Below are 19,435 nucleotides of genomic sequence, written 5' to 3'. Positions count from 1 at the left end.
TCAGGAGCATAGACGTTAGTAAAGTCTAAAAAACAACATGGGTAGGAAGTGATGAGTTTGAAGTATTCATAACCTTTGGTTTTAAAATAGTTTGATTGTAAGCTTATATAATTTAATTCTTGCCAATGGCTGTGCTTAACAACCAGTTCACAAAATTCCGGAAAATTTAGCAACTGACTCCAGCATACCACTGCAAAGTCTCATAGTTTTCTACTTACAAGACTAATACATTGAGAAAACTTGGAAAACATGAAGCCCAAAAAGAAAAATGTCACCCATATCCCTAGTGTGTGTGTGTGTAATTATATATATATAACATTTCTTTCCCTCTCTTCTCTGTCTCTCTTTATATATATATTTGCACATATGTGTTATAGGTATATCTGTATGCCTGGCTGTGTGTATATAATGACATTTCTCCTGTGTTCATTAGCTATTTTTCTCCAACATGGTTTGTAATGAGTTGAATAATAATTTCACTGTTTGGATACATTATAATTAAATTAACCACTCTCATAATGTTGAACTTTCAGGATGTTCCCAAATTTCCACCGTCGTGACTAATGCTGATAACTCTCTTTATACGTATATCTCTTTGTTTCTTAATAACATATTCACATAAGTGGAATTGCTGGGTGAAATGATTTATATAATTTTAAGATATTTGATACTTAATGTCAAATTTCAGTCCTGAAATTTGTACCAATTTACATGTTTTCCAAAAACATAGGAGTGTGCTTATTTCCTTGAATTCTCTAGAGTGGGTAATAGCATCCTTTTTAATCTTGGCCAATTTGATTGTTGTTATAAATGGTGTTTTGATATTTGAATTTGAATTTTTTTATTTCTAATAAAACCATTTCATTAGACATAATGAAGGGCTAAACAGGTTCATTCTCTTTTGTGATGATTTCTTGCCTATGCATTTTTCTCTTGGAGTATTTCTTTTCTTCTTCCTGATTTACTTGAACTAAGTACGTAGGATATCAATCCTTTGTCATAAATTGGCACCATTACTTTTTTATGGTTTGCTTACATTTTAGCCTTGTTTATAGAGTTCTTCTTTAATGCAAACGCTTCTGAAGCTTTGACGTGTAGGAATCAAGCAGAGGAGAGGGTCTCGTTGAAGTACAGATTCTCACTTAGAAGGTTCTCGGTGGGGCCTGGAATTCAGCATTTCCCCCACGCTGCACATGCTGCTGCTGCTGGTCCTGGACCACATCTTGCATAGAACTTTCTAATGTATAGATTAGCAATGCTTATAAACCTTGAATTCCAAAAAAAAAAATCTGAAATATTTTTCTTTTCATTTAAGCAGTTGTGCTTTCCTTCAGAAGTCATGATTCTATAGGATGGGCAAAATCTAGCACCTTGATGCATATCAAGGTCCGTATCTTTTAATAAACTCCCTTGGTGTTTATTAACTACACCAAGTTACCTCCGGGTAACTACATTTTCTAAATCCACACCGGAAACCGAAGGTAGAAGGTGGTCTGTCCCTGCTTGTCAAATGGGGAGTTTTCACCAAAGGTTGCCAGACTCATGCATCGCGTCACCTGTAGTTTATCTACTGTAGACTCCGAGTCTCAAAGTGGAAAAAATAAATGCAATAACTTTTTTCTTTAGTTACTAGTTAACATTAAGCTTACAGATGCATCTTATGAAAAAATCTGGATGTTAATGGCCTTAGGGGACAGGAAGCCTTTTTCCTCCTAAAGTCTTCCCTTCCTCTTTCACTCTCTCCCTCATTCAATTTCCTTCATTTAACTAGTATAGATCAAATTCCTTTCACATGGCAGGTAATGTGTTCAGTTCTGTAAATACATAGGGGCAGAACAAATAGGATTTCTGTCTCATAGAGCTTTTAACTCCTGGGGTGTCAACCAAACGCTAGTAGCTATAAAGCTGGACTCACGGTAAGTTCTATGAAAGAAAAGTACAGAGCATTAGGAGAAAATATATACGAAGCCGCAAACCAGGAAGAATACACTCAACTGTATACAGTAATCCAAGGACCCCGTCCAGTTCACAGGGGATTTAATCGTCTTCCAGTCCGTAGGATCCTCGTGATGGCAGGACTTGCCTTGCCGATGTGTCAGCCAGTTAGTCCAATTGATTCTGCCCCTAGCAGAGCAGTTACAAGGGTTAACTTCTTAATGAAAACGTGACATCTTTGCTTTAGGCCTTACACACCTCTGTTGACAGATGCTTTTGATCATTCCAAGTGTCTGTTCATTTTCAAGTTGTTCTTCAGAACTAGGAAATGCTGATATAAATATCTTTTAACGTACTTTAGTCCAAAGAACTTATTGGAGTTCTTTTGACTGAAATTTTTGTTACCAAATTTACTGCAGAAGGATTTTGTCTGCAAGGGCATTCTTTGACCTGATAAACAATCAAAATAAATGTGAAAATATTCCGTGGTCTCGATCTGCATTTATTCCGTGGTCTCGATCTGCATCCTGTTGATGTTGATACTATGTCATCTTTATTTTGGTTCTAATATATTGGGTTAAGATTTCAAACAGTTAGAAAGGTAGCCTTTTAAAAACTTGTTATTTAAGCTGCTTACATTCTATAAATATGAACTTTCATGTGCAGAAAGAAGAAAAGAAGCTGACAAATTACTCCAGATTTCAAATTATGGCCTTTCTAATTTTCATTTCAGAATCAGTTTCTAAAATTTTTTCAGTACCTGGCAGACTTGGTCTACACAAATGTTAATTATTTATAGTTTTAATGCATGATTCTTTATTCATTGTTTTGTTGTTGCTTTTTTGTTCATTTTTTTCTGCTTAGCACACAGAATGGCTAGGACGCACTAGCATTTCTCACGATGGCCTACCCAGGCAATGTTTTTATTCATATCTCTGTACTCCGTTAGGGATAGCTCTGGAGAGTCATTCTCCTGTGCCTTCTCCACTTAGGGGCTGGAATTTCTTCCTCCTTCCTCCTCCCCTGCTACTAACAACCAACAGCTTTCCAGGAAAAATGTTAATATACCAGAATATTTTTTTTTCAATTCACCCTTTCTCAAAGACACACAAATAATTTCTATAAGATCTCTGAACATTTCCAAGAACTATTGATAGGACTTTTATTCTGAATGTTATAGTTCTGCTTTCTGAAATCACTGATCATCTTACAGCAAGCAAATATTGGAGAGCCTTGGTGTTTCTCCCGAATACACTTCCCTAGAACATGCCAGAGGGACATGATTAAAATCTACAATCATTTTCTCCTACTAAAAAGATTTTAATTATAGCAAATCACCAATTATATGAATTATTTTAATTCTGTAAACTTGCAGTCAGATTAGTTGTGTGGTCATTTTTGTCTGCTACTATTGGTTTGTCACAAATGAGTAGTTATTCTACATTGTACATTGCACTAGTCTATGAATTTATATTCTGTAATAAAATAAAAACAAAGTCAATGAGATTTCAAACTAAGTAGAATTTATTTTATTTGGAATAAAGCTACTTTTGTGCAGCTCAAAGCAGAGAATCGCCGAAACCTCTTTTAGTATATACTACGTTGACTGTTGACTTTACTAGATAATACAAATACCTCAGGCTGGCCAGCAGAGGGCGCTTTTACATTTACAAAGAGAATGGATTCCACTGTTGCATGTGGAAGATTGTAATGTAACAGTGTGTGTGCCATGTGTGACTCTCCGTGCCAGTGCGCATGACTGTGAATACATGTATATATTTTGATTTATATATTCGTTCACGTGAAGATTTTAAAATTCCACCCTAGCTAATGAGCTTACCAACCTGCTTGTTTTCAGACTTTAATACCTTCTTTCTCATATTTCCCCATATGTTCCGCTCCTTAGGTTTATCCGGTGACATTATGCTTTGGAATATATTGTGGATATATTTTGCATAGATCATGTTCTGTAGGAGGGGTTTAAAAATTGACCTTTACAAAACAGGCTCCTTCTCCCTGGCCCAATCTGTTATAGCACTTTTTTGTTGTTGTTGTTTTGTTTTGCCTTTTTATAGACCAAAGTCCAATCTTAGATTTGGTCTATACTAATTTTTGTAAGTACCACAAAATTTATCCATGTACTGATGGCCAGAATAATTTTCTATGGCACTAAACTCTAGAAATCGAAAGATTTCTAACATCTTTATAAATAAATGTCATAGCATTTGAAACCTTTAATGGGAAAGATAGTTGATATAATCGTAGACAATAATATTATATCGGACTCTCCCATTCTATTTTAGAATTGATTTGAATTGGGAAAGCAGTCCTTTACTTCTCTATTGTTCTAAATTTAGTTATCATTCATTCTCGAGAAACTAGCAGTACTACTGAGACAATCCAAAATTCAGATATTAATTGAGCCGAGAAAGAGAGAGGCAGATCCTGATATTGGCATTTGTTAAAGGATGGTATAGGTTTGTATTTTATTCAAAACTTACCATGAAGCCTCTGGGTCAGTTACATGTCTTGCGATTGCATGATAGTTTTAGAGGCTTACCTTTCATGTCTCTGGAAGAAAGAAACCTCCCTAGTGTATGACTGATACACGCTGGGTTTATCTTCTTGTCATCCCTTTATGGCTGCATAGCTAAAGCTTTTTGTAGCAGACTTTTAACAAAAGGCAATGATTTTAATTTTAACTTGATTATGAGACCCTGCAGTCTCTTTATCTTGGGGTGTGAAGGCGGTCTGGAAACCAGAGTAATGGGTAAAAAGAAGAAACCTCGTGTGATTGAAGGTTCGAAGCACTAAGGCTTTGCCCTCACACTCAAGGAGTTGATAAGCGAGGTCAAAAAAGCGAGTCACATGCCCCAAAGAGAAACAGTAATCCCTCTATAGCAAAAGAAGTACAAGAGCTACCTATTACAAGGATGAGGAAAGAAGACTTGTGAAAAGAAGATGTGCCAGTTTGAATCTGTGGTGGACCCCAGAAAAGCCATGTCCTTTAATCCTCATTCAATATTGCTGGGTGGGAGCATTTTGATTGTTCCCACGGAGATGTGACCCACCCAACTGTGGGTGGTAACTTTTGATTAGATGATTTCCACAGAGGTGTGTCGCCACCCATTGAAGGTGCAGTTGCTTACTGGATTCCTTTAAAAGAAGAAACATTTTGGAGAGAGTTCCTTTGTAGAGCCACGAGAAAGCCAGCAGATGCTGTCAGGTTCACCATGTGCCCTTCCAGCTGAGAGAGAAACATTGAATGTCATCAGCCTTCCTGTACCAAGGTATCTTTCCCTGGATGCCTTAAATTGGACATTTCTATAGACTTGTTTTAATTGGGATGTTTTCTCAGCCTTAGAACTGTAAACTAGCAGCTTATTAAATTCCCCTTGTTAAAAGCCGTTCCATTTCTGGTGTATTGCATTCCAGCAGCTAGCAAACTAGAACAGAGGAGGACTGATCAGACGAGGCTTTCCAGGAGGAACGTAAGACGTTGCATCTGAACCATAAGGGCCTGTTGGTGCAGCCTTCCAGGTTGCAAGAACAGCATAAGGTATAGGAGAAGTATAATGAAGTTCAGAATGTGCTTAGGGAAACTGTTCCATTAGAGGCGAGCATTTGTAGAGGTGGGAGGTAAGTCATGACATCAGTGAGAGGTCAGGGGTTCCTTGAACTATGATTGCTACAAAAGCTTTTCTAAAGCCCACTCCACCCCCCTTCCGAAAAACTTTTAAAAGTTTAGCACTTCATATTTGGATAACTGTGAAACACCAAGGCAATGTATTATGTCTCATCACCTGAGATTGTGTTTGTAGCCTCAGATTTGTGTTTGTAGGAAAGTCTTTAATTAGTAGGGGGTATCCAGTGGGGCTCTAGGGCTAGCTCGTACAGGCCTGCAAGAGACAAGTTATCAGCCGGTCTCTTCTAACCTCCACGCAGTGGCATCATGCTGGTAGCCTGAAACCAGCCCTGGTGGGACTATTCACACTGTGGAAATCAGCACACTCTCCTAATAAGTCAGGGCACCCGCACCCACGCCCGCGCCCTTGAAGAGTTGGTTGTTAAATGTTTATCGGGACATCTGTAAATGCACCTCTCTCCCTACTTCCCCAGGTCTGCTTAAGTCAGCGTAAGGTGAATAGCACTTCTTGAGTGGTGTCTGCCAGCCAAGAGGATTTCCAACTCATTTCCTACCTCGCAACCCCTACACCTCTATATTGTCAATACTTAGCTCCCATGTGGTCATCTGGCCAATAACTCATAACTGACTACACTCGGGGACTTTATGCCTAAGTGACCGGCTGGCATTCAATAACTGGGTCATCCTGGTGTCTGTGGTTATCCTCAACCCTGAGCTTTACTGCAATCTTTCCATGTTGGAACCCAAGTCCAGAGACTAAAGGCCATGGATAATACAATTTAAGCCAACGCAGTTAGACACAATCTGAACTTACTTCTGCCTGAAGCATTTCAGCAGTAGAAATTCTATAAACAGGATGAGAGGAGCTCCATGGATAGTCATGTGGGCTGTGGCTCTAGGAGAGTGATTTTTCTCTTTGGGGAACTCATTTCCTAGAAGCTTGAATCCAGGAGAGAATGTGCAAGGTGGGTGGAGGTGGCTTCTCTCCATTCTGCGGGAACACATGTTCCCTGGCACGGAGAACAAAATCTGACAGACCAAAATGTGAGTGTGTGGTGTGTGTGTGTGTGTGTGTGTGTGTGTGTGTGTGTGTGTGTGTGTGTGTGTAGATCCATATACATAGAGCTGAAAATAAAGTGATCTATTTCCTCTCACAAAAGATGGAGAATAAGTTGTTTCAAAGCAAAAAAAAAAAACAAAACAAGACACGTGTTTTATTAGTACTATGAAAGTGAGCACACTTAAGAAGCTCGTACAGTCTTTGTGTGCATGCCAGCGTGTGACATGTGCTTAAACCACTGGAGTAGTTTTTGACCTTCCAGATTGTGAGGGTTGTGAAACTAGAGGGAAGCTGGGGGTAGCTCAAGAGGTGAAGATAAAATCCGTCACAAGGTCAAAATTAGAATGAACAGAAAATTGCCAGGAAAAATGAAATTAGACTATTTGACCTTGTAATCACCGACTCTCAGGAAAACAGGGACTGGAGATGATCCTTTTCCTCAGTAAACACGGGGCCTTTCCCTTTGCATTGTTTCCTGCTGCAATGCAAAACTACTTTGGGGTTGGGGTGGGGGTGGGCGAAACTGTAGGAGAGACTGAGGCAGGGGGAACAGAGTGAGAAATGCATCTGAAAATTGGAGGGACGCAACTGATTAGAAATAGAAGAACCGATTTTTATCTTACCTAATTAAGCTTATCTTACTTTGAATACATAATATACTTGTCAACCAACTGTTATAAAAGCATTTTCCAGCAGAGGGCATACTTTACATTGCAATGGATCTAAAAAGGCCTTCAACCAAGAGGGGGGTTTTTTGTTTGAATTTTTCTTTTAAGTTCAACATTTTTTGGTTTCAGAATGGTTTAAAAATATTTTAAAGTATTTAAGGTCCAGGTATGTTACATGTGAAATTTCTTAGAATGTCAGCTAATATTTCTTCTGCCTTATTAGTAAAATTTTTAAAATGTGATTGTAAAACAAGGCAGGTTTTTTCCTATGGCTTGTGATCTGGGCTTAGACACTTATCATTGTAAGCAAAATAGTACTTTTTTTGAGTTGTTTGAGGAATTATTACAGAGATTCCGATCTCTTGACTGGAGGAGTATAATTTTCCTTCATTCCAGTTGTCTTTTCCTTAACTGTTAGAAATTATCACCATTTTCTAATCTGTTTCTACCTAGCTTTGCTATTTTCCCTTGAGGACATCACACCTACATAAAAGGGAACTAAACCTATTATACAGTGAAATTCCAAAATTCAGAATCTCTTTAAGCAGCAACTTCATTGGAATATAAGGTTTGTTTCTCTCCAAGAGTCAATTCCTTGTTCTAATTGAACCATTCTCACTCTAAAATGAGAAAATAGAAACTACTATTCACGTTGAAAAAAAATTTTTCTTAAAGGCTATTTATTAGCAGTAGCCAGGCTCAGATTCAGAACCTGATCTATTTAACTCCATAACATGTGTTCTTTTCTCTGCAACACCTGCCTCCAATGGACTGTATTTTATCTGATCTTTTTTAAAATTATAGACCCGTGACTTTATCCATTATGATGTAAGTCCACATTGAAGTATTTTGAAAAGTATAAATAACAAAACAAGAGAATTGTATATAAATCAGTTGCAGGAATTCCAGGTTTATAAACACAAAAGTTTGGTTTAATTTTGGCATCACTTTCTGGACCTCACTTTTTGTTTCTGTGTATGTGAGTGTGTGTGTATGTGTGTGTGTATGTGATATGTAATTTTTAAGTGAATAAGGGAGGAAGATCTCTGTAGAAGGCATTCTCAGTTTTACAGGATATCCATATATTTTATTTTATGATTAAAGTTATTTCCTTTATAACTTCTATTTCTATGAACACAAAAAAATAACAAAATGCATAAGAATTTGCTGCCTAGGAAACAAAAGTATTTTTGCGTGTAGAAGCTAGAGATTTATATACCCTTAAAATGGCAAAAAAAAATAGAGCTCTGTCTATTGATTTTCATTTTTATAGTAATCTCTAGCAGAATCATTGCGATTCATTTTTTTTTGCAAAGAGGACAAAAATGCTTCTTTTTATTTGCACACAGAAAAAAGTTTTGAAATAAGTTTGGATATTTAAATGCAAAGTTAATGAAAGTCTATCAAGACAAAATCAGAAATGTTAGCAGAATGAAATCATCTCTCCAATTTTATTTTCCTCCTTGGGAAGATAAGCTCTGCTTCAAGATTAATCCACAATTTGACATTACCATGAAAATGTCTATATACCATTAAAAAAAAACCAAAACCTTTCATTCTGCTTAACATTATGGTTACAGGATTGTTTGCTTGTTTACAAAGCTTCACACAGATCACTAACCATGCTTGGTGTTGGGGAGAGAGCGGTGGAATGCTGGACCTGGATTCAGAAATTGGAGGCTCTTCTCGCTTCCATATTCTTGCTCTGTGAATCATTTTACTTCTCTGAGCTTTGGTTTCTCAGAGCTTTATCACCACTATAAAAGTGAGGTGATAATGGTGGATGTTCAGAACTTAAAATGTAATTTACATTATATCCGTGAAAGCATTGAACTCAGGGTCTTCCTAACATACTGCAGATTTGTTTGTTGGATCCAAATAACTAAGATAATGAAATTGATTAATAATACCCTATTATTGATAGAAACTTTCTGTAATATCCAAGAATTATATGTGCACATCGCATAAAATAGAACCCACCCCAAACTTATGTATTTTAGAACAAAGCTGGAGGAAAATCTTGACTTCATGTCAAGAGTATGGTTTAACTGCAAGTGATTGAAAAATGAAATGAAAATCAAATATAGATGCCATTCGTATTACAGTTCATGGAAAACTTAAAAGATGTAATGTTATGTTATAGATAATTTTTGTTAGTATTTTTCAGTAATTTGGGTGTTGTCTTCAGTTTCCAATCCTATGCTTAACACAACAACAAATGAAAAGCATGTCAAAATTCACTTTTTTTGCCTCAAAAATCTTGGTCTATATTTCTAGATCTAGAATTATCCTTGCAATGACATTTTCCCCATCTCATTTTACACCTTGCCTCTTCCTTACAAATCATATTCTCTTTTCATCAGTGCATCTGCCCAAAACGCTCTTCTGCTTGACAGTTCTATTCCACACTCGCCTCTGAGCTTCTAACAAGGCATACCCCTGGGAATTGCAAAGTGCCATATTTAAAATCTCTCAGTGAGATATGCAGGTTTTCCCGTGTGATCATGAGGGATTCCTCAAATCTGAGTTTTAGAACTAATCTACAACAACTGATAAGCACAGTATTTTCACATTAGTATATTTATGTTGTGCTAATATACTTAAACAGCATGCATGTCCGTTGAGAGTTTTTCTACAAATTTTATGTCAGCTTTCTTTTAACGTTTAAGAGAGGTATTTTACATATTTGATTGGCATTGGCTGTAAATCCATTGTATCTTCCAAGCTAAATAGGCTTATCCCAATTGGAAGGTAGCTGTCACAAAGATACTCAGGGGAATACTAGCTAGCAATAAAACGGAACAAATTACTGATACATACCACAACATGGATGAATCTCAAAAGTCTTAAAGCTAAGTTAAAGAAGCCAGACATAAAGGCTACATATTGCATGAATCCATTTATGTGACATTCTGGAAAAGACAAAACTGTAACGACAGAAACCAGATCAGTGGTTGCCAGGGAATAGCAGGAGGGATTTGACTACAAAGTGCCTGAGGGGATTTGGGGAGATGATGGAAGTATACTATGTCTTTGTGATGGTGGTTGTGAAACTATATACATTTTTCAAACAGCATACACACACGCACACACACCTATACATACTATATAATTACATCGAAAAAGTGATTTTTTTATAGTTTGTAAAAATTGACCCCCCAAATTTACTAACTTAAGAAAAAAGAAGATTCTTCAAGTTTCAAGGAGTTGTATACCATCTCCTTCCAGAAAAGTTTTATTGATAACATATTACATGACTGTTTTTCATCCATTTTCATTTCTAGCCCTAAATGTATGACACGCAGACTTGTCTTAAATAACCAAAGGTCACTTTAATAAAATGGGGTAATTTAATATGATATAATAATCTAACAAGTAAAAATATTACAAGATATTAATTGTAAGAACATTATTCAATCAAATTCCTGCTCTAGTAATATGCCAACCACTTGATTTTTATCCCATTTTCTAATCACCAATAATTAAACTACTACTAGGAGCTTATTGTACCTAATATTGTTTAATGGATGTCAAATCCTGTGAGGTAAGTTGTTTTAACTCAGTTTTAACTGAAAAGAACTTAAGCTCGGAGCAAAGTCTGCAGCAGATTTCCCAAGTTCTCCTGAACCCAAAGTCAGCATTCGTGACTACCCATAATTTAGTTTTACCAATCTAACAATATTTCTCATCCTTGGGGATGGAATTGCTTAAGTCCTTGCAGATAATCTGTAAGGAGGGAATTCTTCCTCTAAGGGAAAGAAGGTTTTCAAAAGGAATTGATATTGAGTACTGAAGACAGAAAAACACGTCATAGGTGAAGAATGTGCACTGGCCATTATTCATTGCAGCTGTAACTCTTTAATGGAAGCTTAGTTAAATTAGAGTAAAGAGAAAAAAAATTTCTGATCTCATGCAAGCTTCTGGTACAACTGTGAAGCCAAGCTTGAATGATATCATCTCATTAAAAGCAATTTCTTTTTGAGATTTTAAAATACGTTTATCACTGAACTACTATTTTCATAACGTTCATGGACTCTATTAATCACCTGTCATTTTACATAAAATAACTCAATGAGCTCTACACAATGCATTTTCAGTATTTTCGTAATGCATTCTCAAGCCTTGCTCTTATTTTGGAGGCAAAAATTACATGTAGAGGGGGAACAGCAAAAATTATAAATCTTCACAAATTTGCATTTGCTTTAATATTGGATGGACACCCAGTACTTTACATAGGTAACGTGTGTTTGAGTCCCTGTCCTGCAGCTGCTTACCTATAGAGGATTTTTTAATGTAGCCTGCCAGAAACTCTTACCTTGTATTCATAGTTGTCTCTGAGGGTGCCTTCCCCTCTTGCATTGAACTGTATGTACTGTGCGCTGTAGAGGTGTGCAGTTAAAATACGTTTATTCTCAGAAATATTTTTAAAATATTTTAAAATGTTTTCCTTTGCAGAATCAGACACAAGTTTGGCAGAAGGAAGTGTCAGCTGCTTAGATGAAAGTCTTGGACATAACAGCAACATGGGCAGTGATTCAGGCACCATGGGAAGTGATTCAGGTACTGCCTAACTGTTGTGTAAACCTTAAAAAGTGTGAAATAAGACGCCATATAGTGGAAAGCATGGGGGCTGTTCTACCCTCCCTAATGTATTTATGCAATTAAAGCAATTCTTTTCTGCTGTGAAGTAGTTTTGGAACTTTGCCATTCAGGTCTTGTAGAAGTACAACTTACAAAAGTCTTTTGGAATCAGACTCTTTAATTTTACTCTAGTTTTGATCCCAGACATGGATATATCTTTTTGATCTGGCATGTTCTGCGTTCCATAGACTCATGCCATCTATCTATTTGTGAACTGTCTCAATTAATTTAGCTGAATTTAAATTCTGTATTCAATTTCGTACATTTGTTCTCAAACCCTCCATTTTTTATTAGAGTGCATTTTAAATAAAAAATTGATGCTGTCATTAAGATGAGTGTGACTCGGTAGATACCTGCAAATAAGAATCCCTCTTAAAACGCAGGACTAGAAATTACACAGAAAGTAAAAAGCATTCCAATTCTCATAAATATTGCTTCCATGGGAGTAGAGTTTGTAAAATATTTTGGTCACTAAAAGAGAATTTTGTTAGGTGTTTCCCAAATTGCTCTCCATACCGGTTGTATATCCCTCTAGGAGTAAATGAGAGTTCCCGTTTCCAATCCCCTGCTCCCTTACCAATATTTTCTGTAAAAGACTCCCCAAGTTTTGACAGCCTGATGCATTTCAAATTGTTTCTTTCTGTTCTTTCCACATATATTTCGATGATCACTACTGAAGTAAAATGCTAACATCTAAGTATGGGTGCTGTATGTTCTGGTATAAAAGGTTCTATATTTATCTATATGTTCAACTACTTCATAATTAAAATGAACAAATTTCAACAACAACCCAAAAAACAAAACAAAACAAACAACAACAAAAAAATGCTTTACAATGCAGGGATCTAAGAGGCCATGCAAAACTGACAAATTAACATACATATTACTTTATTCTTCGTTTGTTCTGTGACTGAATTGTAGAAAATATTTGTGTACTTCAGACACTTCTGCACCTTCAGAAGAATTTTGGAATCTAGATTTAGAATTTTAAAATTTAAATGAATAGGCCTTTAAAGGGGCGAAGTGGCTTGCATATAGATGGTTATCTGTCTTAATAGCTCTCCAAATGGGGGCTTACCATCTCTTTTAGTTATGTGTTCTTTTCTCACCATAGCATTCTTGAAATCCCCTAGAACAAGTTGGCTGAGGACAGTCAATTCACCAAATGTTAGTCATAACCTTAATTTTAATGAAAGAGTTCACTGGTTTCTGCTAAATTCAGACAGTGTTTATTAAGTTCTTGCATGCATTTATTTCTGTGGATTGTATTTGTATTTTCCATGCATGTTATAACATTGTTAAATTGTTCAATTGAATTATTAACATTTCTCTTAAATGCTATTGATGTAAGAACTGAAAATATACTCCAGATAACATTTAATGTCTTTAACATTTAGACCTTATCCTGATTTCTTTGTTTGTCTAAGTTAGGGCTTTTCAAAAACACTCATTCATTCAATAAAATTTAATGTGAATCCCCTATGTGCCTGGCATTTTGCCTATTTAGAGCTATTAGCAAATATGAATATTTGCTGAATTTTAGTCTTCAATGAAGCATGAAAGACGTGATGAATCTGAATGCAACCTGCTTTTAAAAAGCAAGTGCATTTCCAAAGGCAAATCTATTTTTAAAGACAAATGCATTTTCAAGCGGCAACCCTTGAAGTTTAGATGGATCAATGCTAAGGTGCAAATAATTACTTTGCATATTGGGTAGTAGAATTCTGAAATTACAAATTAGGAAATTCATTATCCTCAGGTGCATCGTCATGGCTGAAGGAGAAATCAGTCCCAAAGGAGTGTAGATAAATTGGTAAATTGTTTAACACATCTTAGATTACTAAAAAGCATTACCTTATAGGATTATGTTTTTATCTTTGAGGTTGACATCAAAGGGACCTTATTAACAAGTTCTTTGTCCTTCAAAGTTCATATATTGGGTTAAAAGGATCATAGGCATTAGGCAACAGAGTTGTTACTCTGTGGAAGTATTATACCTTAGTGAAACATAATTGTTTGTCCTCTTAAAGTTTAAATATTCTTATTGCACTTAAAGGAGGTTGTTATTTTCCTGCTTCCCATTTTCAGAGAGATATGTATGCTGCTTCTCACAAAGTGGCGATTTTTTGGCAATGCTCATTGGCTTAATGTGTAGAAAGTGTTTCCTTACTATTTTGAGATAATGCCTATTAATGTTTGTCCAGTTGGAATGGCATATTTTTCCATGGTTACATACTACAGGTAAAGAAATACTTTGTCACTTTCAAACACATGCAGTGACAGACCTTTTCTCTCCAAGAATAACTCAGCTGTCAAAATCAATGTGAGAATGAAATGTGCCATTTGGTGTAGTTCCAATCGAATATGATTATTTAAACTCTATTTGATTGCATATTTGACCATTTATATAGTGCAGGATAATTTTAAAGTCCATAATCAAGATTTGTTGTAGAAGAAGGGCACAATGTTGTTCAAAACCAATGCGCATTTTAAATACCATTTTTGTTGTTGTACTTAATTTACTTCAGTTTTCAAAGAGAGCCAAAAACAAATAAACAACAGACAAGCAAAACCCCAAACATTTCTTTTATGAAAGAGATTGGCTCCTGCCTCAATGACACCAGCCCAGTTCTCTCCTTCCAGTGACAGAGAAGAGAAAATTCTCTTTTCATTCTTAATATGGTTAAATTCTTCCAGCCCTATGTCAGAGGATGTGATAAGGCAAGAATCAAGCTGAATATTTAGCACTCACTCAGCTCTTTTTCTTTGGATGCTAGTCTCACATTGAATCCAACTTGCATGTTTTTTCATATCCACTCTGTGCTTCTCCTTTAAACTTGGGACTACACATCAAGTCTCCTACACTTGACAGAAACTCCAAAATATGGACAATTATTGAGCCATCGGTCTATCTATTAGCCAGTTATTTTCAGTGGCAGGAGTTTAATAATCTAGGCTCAGAAACTTAGGACTTCCATATATTCTTATGGAAGACATGGCATTCCCAGAAAATATTTATGGCAGAATGAATAAAGGATCATGACTTTGGTTCTAGAATTAAAGTTTGAACACAGAAGTTTTTTTAATATTCTAACTTTTCTTAATTAATATTACAATAAGCATGTAATATATGTGAGGGGTAATGATATTTTACTCATTTGACTTGGTTTCATATTTCTGGGAAGGAGACCTAGAAAATTGTTAGATGTTCTCTTTTTAAGTTTTGTTACCCAAGGATATAGTAGTAAACATGAAAGACAAAAGGGGGAAATGGTGATGAAAAAGTACCCACTTACTAATATGATGGAAGCAGCATTTCATTTTATTTTTTAATATGTGCAAAAGTATACCTAGAATAAAATAAAAGAAAGAACTTACTGATATCTTTTAACAAACTTTGTAGATCAAGTTAAAAACTGCCAAAAGTAAATTTTCAGGGGCGGTGCAATGGTGGCTCAGTGGCAGAATTCTCACCTGCCATGCTGGAGACCCGGGTTTGATTCCCGGAGCCTTCCCATGTGGGAAAAAAACAAAAAAAAAAAAGGAAAATTTTCAGATCTTGATGTTAGATGTCATTTAAAATACATCTTCGTTAGCACATGCTTCCTTAGCACATCTTTTTGGAAAAGTTAAGGGATAAATACTCTTGTTATAGGTGGAATACTGAGATTTTGATAATCTATAAAAACACTTATCAGAGGAGTAATAGTATTCTTAAATGTGTTCGAACATTACATAAATATAATGGAAGATGAATTATAATTACTGTAGAGTTCAGGAAAGCATGGAAAGAGAGCTCCCAAATGTTAATTTTAAACACTGATGATCTCAAATGAGCTTTTCGTGAGAATCATAATAAATGAATCAGCAGATGATCCAGTGATAGCTTAAATGTATTGCATCTGTCTTTACTCATCCATACAGAAGGCAAACTTCCTGCTAGGTTAGTAGATGACTCTTTCTGAGTGGTTTTTGGTGTGAATTTTTCTACCTGTTCAGATAGTGCTATCACAAGTTCAAACCCATTGAAATAGAATCATCCAGCTGCCGAAATGGATCCATCAGCAACTTTTTGAAAGTTAATGGGATTATGTTAGTTTAATTTTATTACGCTCAGTGATAGGAGAATGAGCACTCTTGGGTCATGAGATACTAATAAGTGATATTTTTTTCTTGTGATTATGTAATGCATAAGATGGACTTTTAAAATGGTATAATATTTATTTTATTGCATTTCACATTATAAGTGATACATTTTTAGAACATTTCCCCCTGGTTACTGTAGGTAAATAGGGTCATTTCTAAACAAAAGATACTATTTTTAAACCAAGATATGTTATAATCCTATTATTAAAATGTTCATCAAATTAATATTTTTTATTACCTATTTTGTCAGTACTTTGAATTTAGAAATGTAAAGGATAAAATTAAGATGGATTAGGAAGCAAATATTTAATTAGCTATTCATCTAAGCTACTCAGAAATATTTTAATATATTGTGCTTTTGATTTCAGGTAAATGTTTATGAAAGCATGGCATCAAATAAGGAAATGATGAAGCTCACAATTCAAAATAAATGGCAAAATTAGTCATATTTTAGTTTAGACCAATAAAATTGTTTTCACCTTTGAAAACCTACCAATTATCACCCACTTTGTAAATATCACTTCTCTTCAATCCGGGGAGTCAAATGGGAAAAATGACCCAATTTTAAATAAAATTTTTTAATTTGGCCATTTTTTCCCCATCTACATCTATATAATTTAAATTTTATCTATGCATACTATATATGCTATGTAATGTCATGTATGTACTATATATACATATATAGTAATATGGTATTATATGTACTATATATGTAACTATATATAGTACTATATGTATTTATTTATATATATTTAATATATAACTAATATATTTATTAGTTAACTATATATTTATATATAGTTTTTGTTGTCAGTTAAATTTTACAAATGAAAAAGTCAGCTCTGATACCTTCTTCCTATTAAAAAGTAAGAGGAACACAGAACAAGGAGAGCTGGTTGTTCCTACTTTCCCAGTTCCTCTTGAGTTTGTAAGTAGAAGAACTTAGAGAAACAAATAGGGCATAATGGCTGAACAGAGAAATGGAAAGGCTGATGCATTAAGAGCCATAATGCCCTCTCCATGAAAAAAGTCCCCCATGTTATGTCCTTTCTGTACCCCCTCCTGCTAATTCATCCCCCCTTTCCACTCAAACCCCTACCCCACTTCTCCTTAGGCCACTTGCCTGCTAGAATGCCTGGGTTGTATCCTGCAAATACAAATGGAGAGCTGATGCCCATTTGGTGTAAAAAACAAGACTGTAGATTGGTTTGTACCATCTGGGCAAAGGAATTTAAACCACAAGATGTCTACGTTCAGTTACAGATTTCCTAGTCTTGTTTATTTTGTTACCATTTCCCTCATTTTGCTTCTTCTTAACCTCTTTCAGATGAAGAGAATGAGGTGGAGAGAGCATCCCCTCAACCAGAATTGAGTCTCAGATCTTACCAAATGGAAGTTGCCAAACCAGCCTTGGAAGGGAAGAATATCATCATATGCATCCCTACAGGGAGTGGGAAAACAAGAGTGGCTGTTTACATTGCCAAGGATCACTTGGATAAGAAGCAAAGAGCATCTGAACCTGGAAAAGTAATAGTCCTTGTCAATAAGGTATTCAAATGACACCTAGTTTAACATTATTTGTTCATTTTCATTGTGTTTTTCTGAAACATTTGTATTACAACCCTTGTAACAATAGATCACATGGATTCCATTTAATTATGAGTGATGTCTAAATAAGACATTCATTTTATTTTTAGTCTTTAATTTTCTAATTGTATGATATAGCTGATTTATCATGTTATCAACCCTTAAAAATTAGTTTTTCCATTTAAGTCAATGGACTGGAACATTACGTACAGAGAGTTTATTTACCCAGAGAGTTATTAAGGTTAACTGGTACCAGTTTAAATAATCATTACATGTTAACATGAATGACTCCAAAATATCACTGGGATCTGGGATCAGATATTGTTTTTTAGAGTCTCTTTATCAGTTGAGCCTTGAGTCAAAGGCAATGAAGTCTAATCTATCCAGAATATAGTTTAGAATACATTCTAACCTATCTAGAATACGGGTTTCAAAATAAAGAGATAAGTGACTAAATTGACTTATCTATATCAAGTTAAATGTATAAACAATTTTCAAAGATTATACATTTATATAGCACTTAAAATTAATTCATTTGAAGTTTTTCTTTGGAAATTCATATCGTGAAATGTTAAAGAATGTCTTCATAAACATATAAGACTCAATCGCTGTAAAACAAAATCTAGTTAGATGAGCTTTATTCAGATAAGTGAGAATTTATTAATATATATATTTGTAAGTTATGGATAGTACTCTTTACATTTGATGGAATAAAATTGTGTATACTTTTCCATGACTAGCAAGAGTATTTTTCCTATTATGTATGGTAATTAGATTCTCATCTGTTCCTTTAAAGAACATATGGTAATAGACTGCACAGCATTTCTATATTTGGGGGGGGGGGGTTATTATGAAAAAAGTTTTCATTGTAACCTCTTTTTCCGTACAAAAGAAATATATTCAGAATTGTAGTTCCAAATGCATTTAGCATGTATCAGTCAAGTGTATGTACTCTCATTTATACTCTCATGCCCACTATTGGAATAGCGTTATTTCTTTAAGTTTAGTTTCTTTTGCTGGTAATGGTGATGAATTATAATTTATTTGTCAGTAATCTTTCATATAATTCCTTTATGAAGAATTTATGTATCTTTTTTGCAAGGGGAAGGCACCGGAATCAAACCCGGGTCTCTGGCATGGCAGACGAGAACTCTGCCTGGTGAGCTACCACAGCCTGCCCAAGCATGTTTTCTTTAACAATAAAAGAAACCTAGATTTGAATACTATTTCCACCAACCAGGAGTTTGACCTTGGACAAATTCCTAACTTTTTTCTTTAGTTTCTTCTTCTGTAAAGTGAACACACCAATAAGTACTCTTATGTGGCTCTTTTAAAGTTTTAATTAGATAATATTCGTAAAGCCTAGTTATGACTCAGTAAATATTAGAGCATTCTCTCGTCCCTCTTTCACCCATCTTTATAATGGATGAAACTGAGTTTCTTAACCTGTGAACAGCATTTTAAGTGCCTGGTCCACAGAAAAGAATGAAGTAAACTGAATTGGAGGCCACCTAAGCTGACATTTTTTATAGCATTTGAGCATTCTGTCATTCTCTCAAACTCAACCCCATCATCTTCTTTCCCAGAGGGCTTTCCTTCCCTGTTTATTTGTCTCTCCTTGGTACCATCTACTCCAACACACCCAGCCTCAAAATGTTGGAGTTATTTTGATTTGTCCGCCTCCTTTATTTCCCTGATCCCATCATAGGGTCATTAAAATATTCGAGTTGGAAGAGGCCTTCAAATCTAGCT

General features: G+C 35.3%; 1 protein-coding gene across 1 annotated transcript in view; it reads left to right on the top strand.

Annotated features, from left to right (window-relative positions):
* Nucleotides 1–19,435, top strand: part of IFIH1 (interferon induced with helicase C domain 1) — a 54,985-nt gene that overhangs the window by 14,330 nt on the left and 21,220 nt on the right. Inside the window, exons 4-5 of the mRNA XM_077154015.1 lie at nt 11,765–11,869; nt 17,424–17,644. Coding sequence (XP_077010130.1) covers nt 11,765–11,869; nt 17,424–17,644 — 326 coding nt within the window. The remainder of the gene's footprint in view (nt 1–11,764; nt 11,870–17,423; nt 17,645–19,435) is intronic.

The sequence above is a fragment of the Tamandua tetradactyla genome, chromosome 3 (assembly GCF_023851605.1).
Source record: "Tamandua tetradactyla isolate mTamTet1 chromosome 3, mTamTet1.pri, whole genome shotgun sequence".
Classification (NCBI taxonomy): Eukaryota; Metazoa; Chordata; class Mammalia; order Pilosa; family Myrmecophagidae; genus Tamandua; species Tamandua tetradactyla.
The sequence above is the reverse complement of the archived record's forward strand: the minus strand, read 5'-3'. Positions and strand labels throughout refer to the sequence as shown.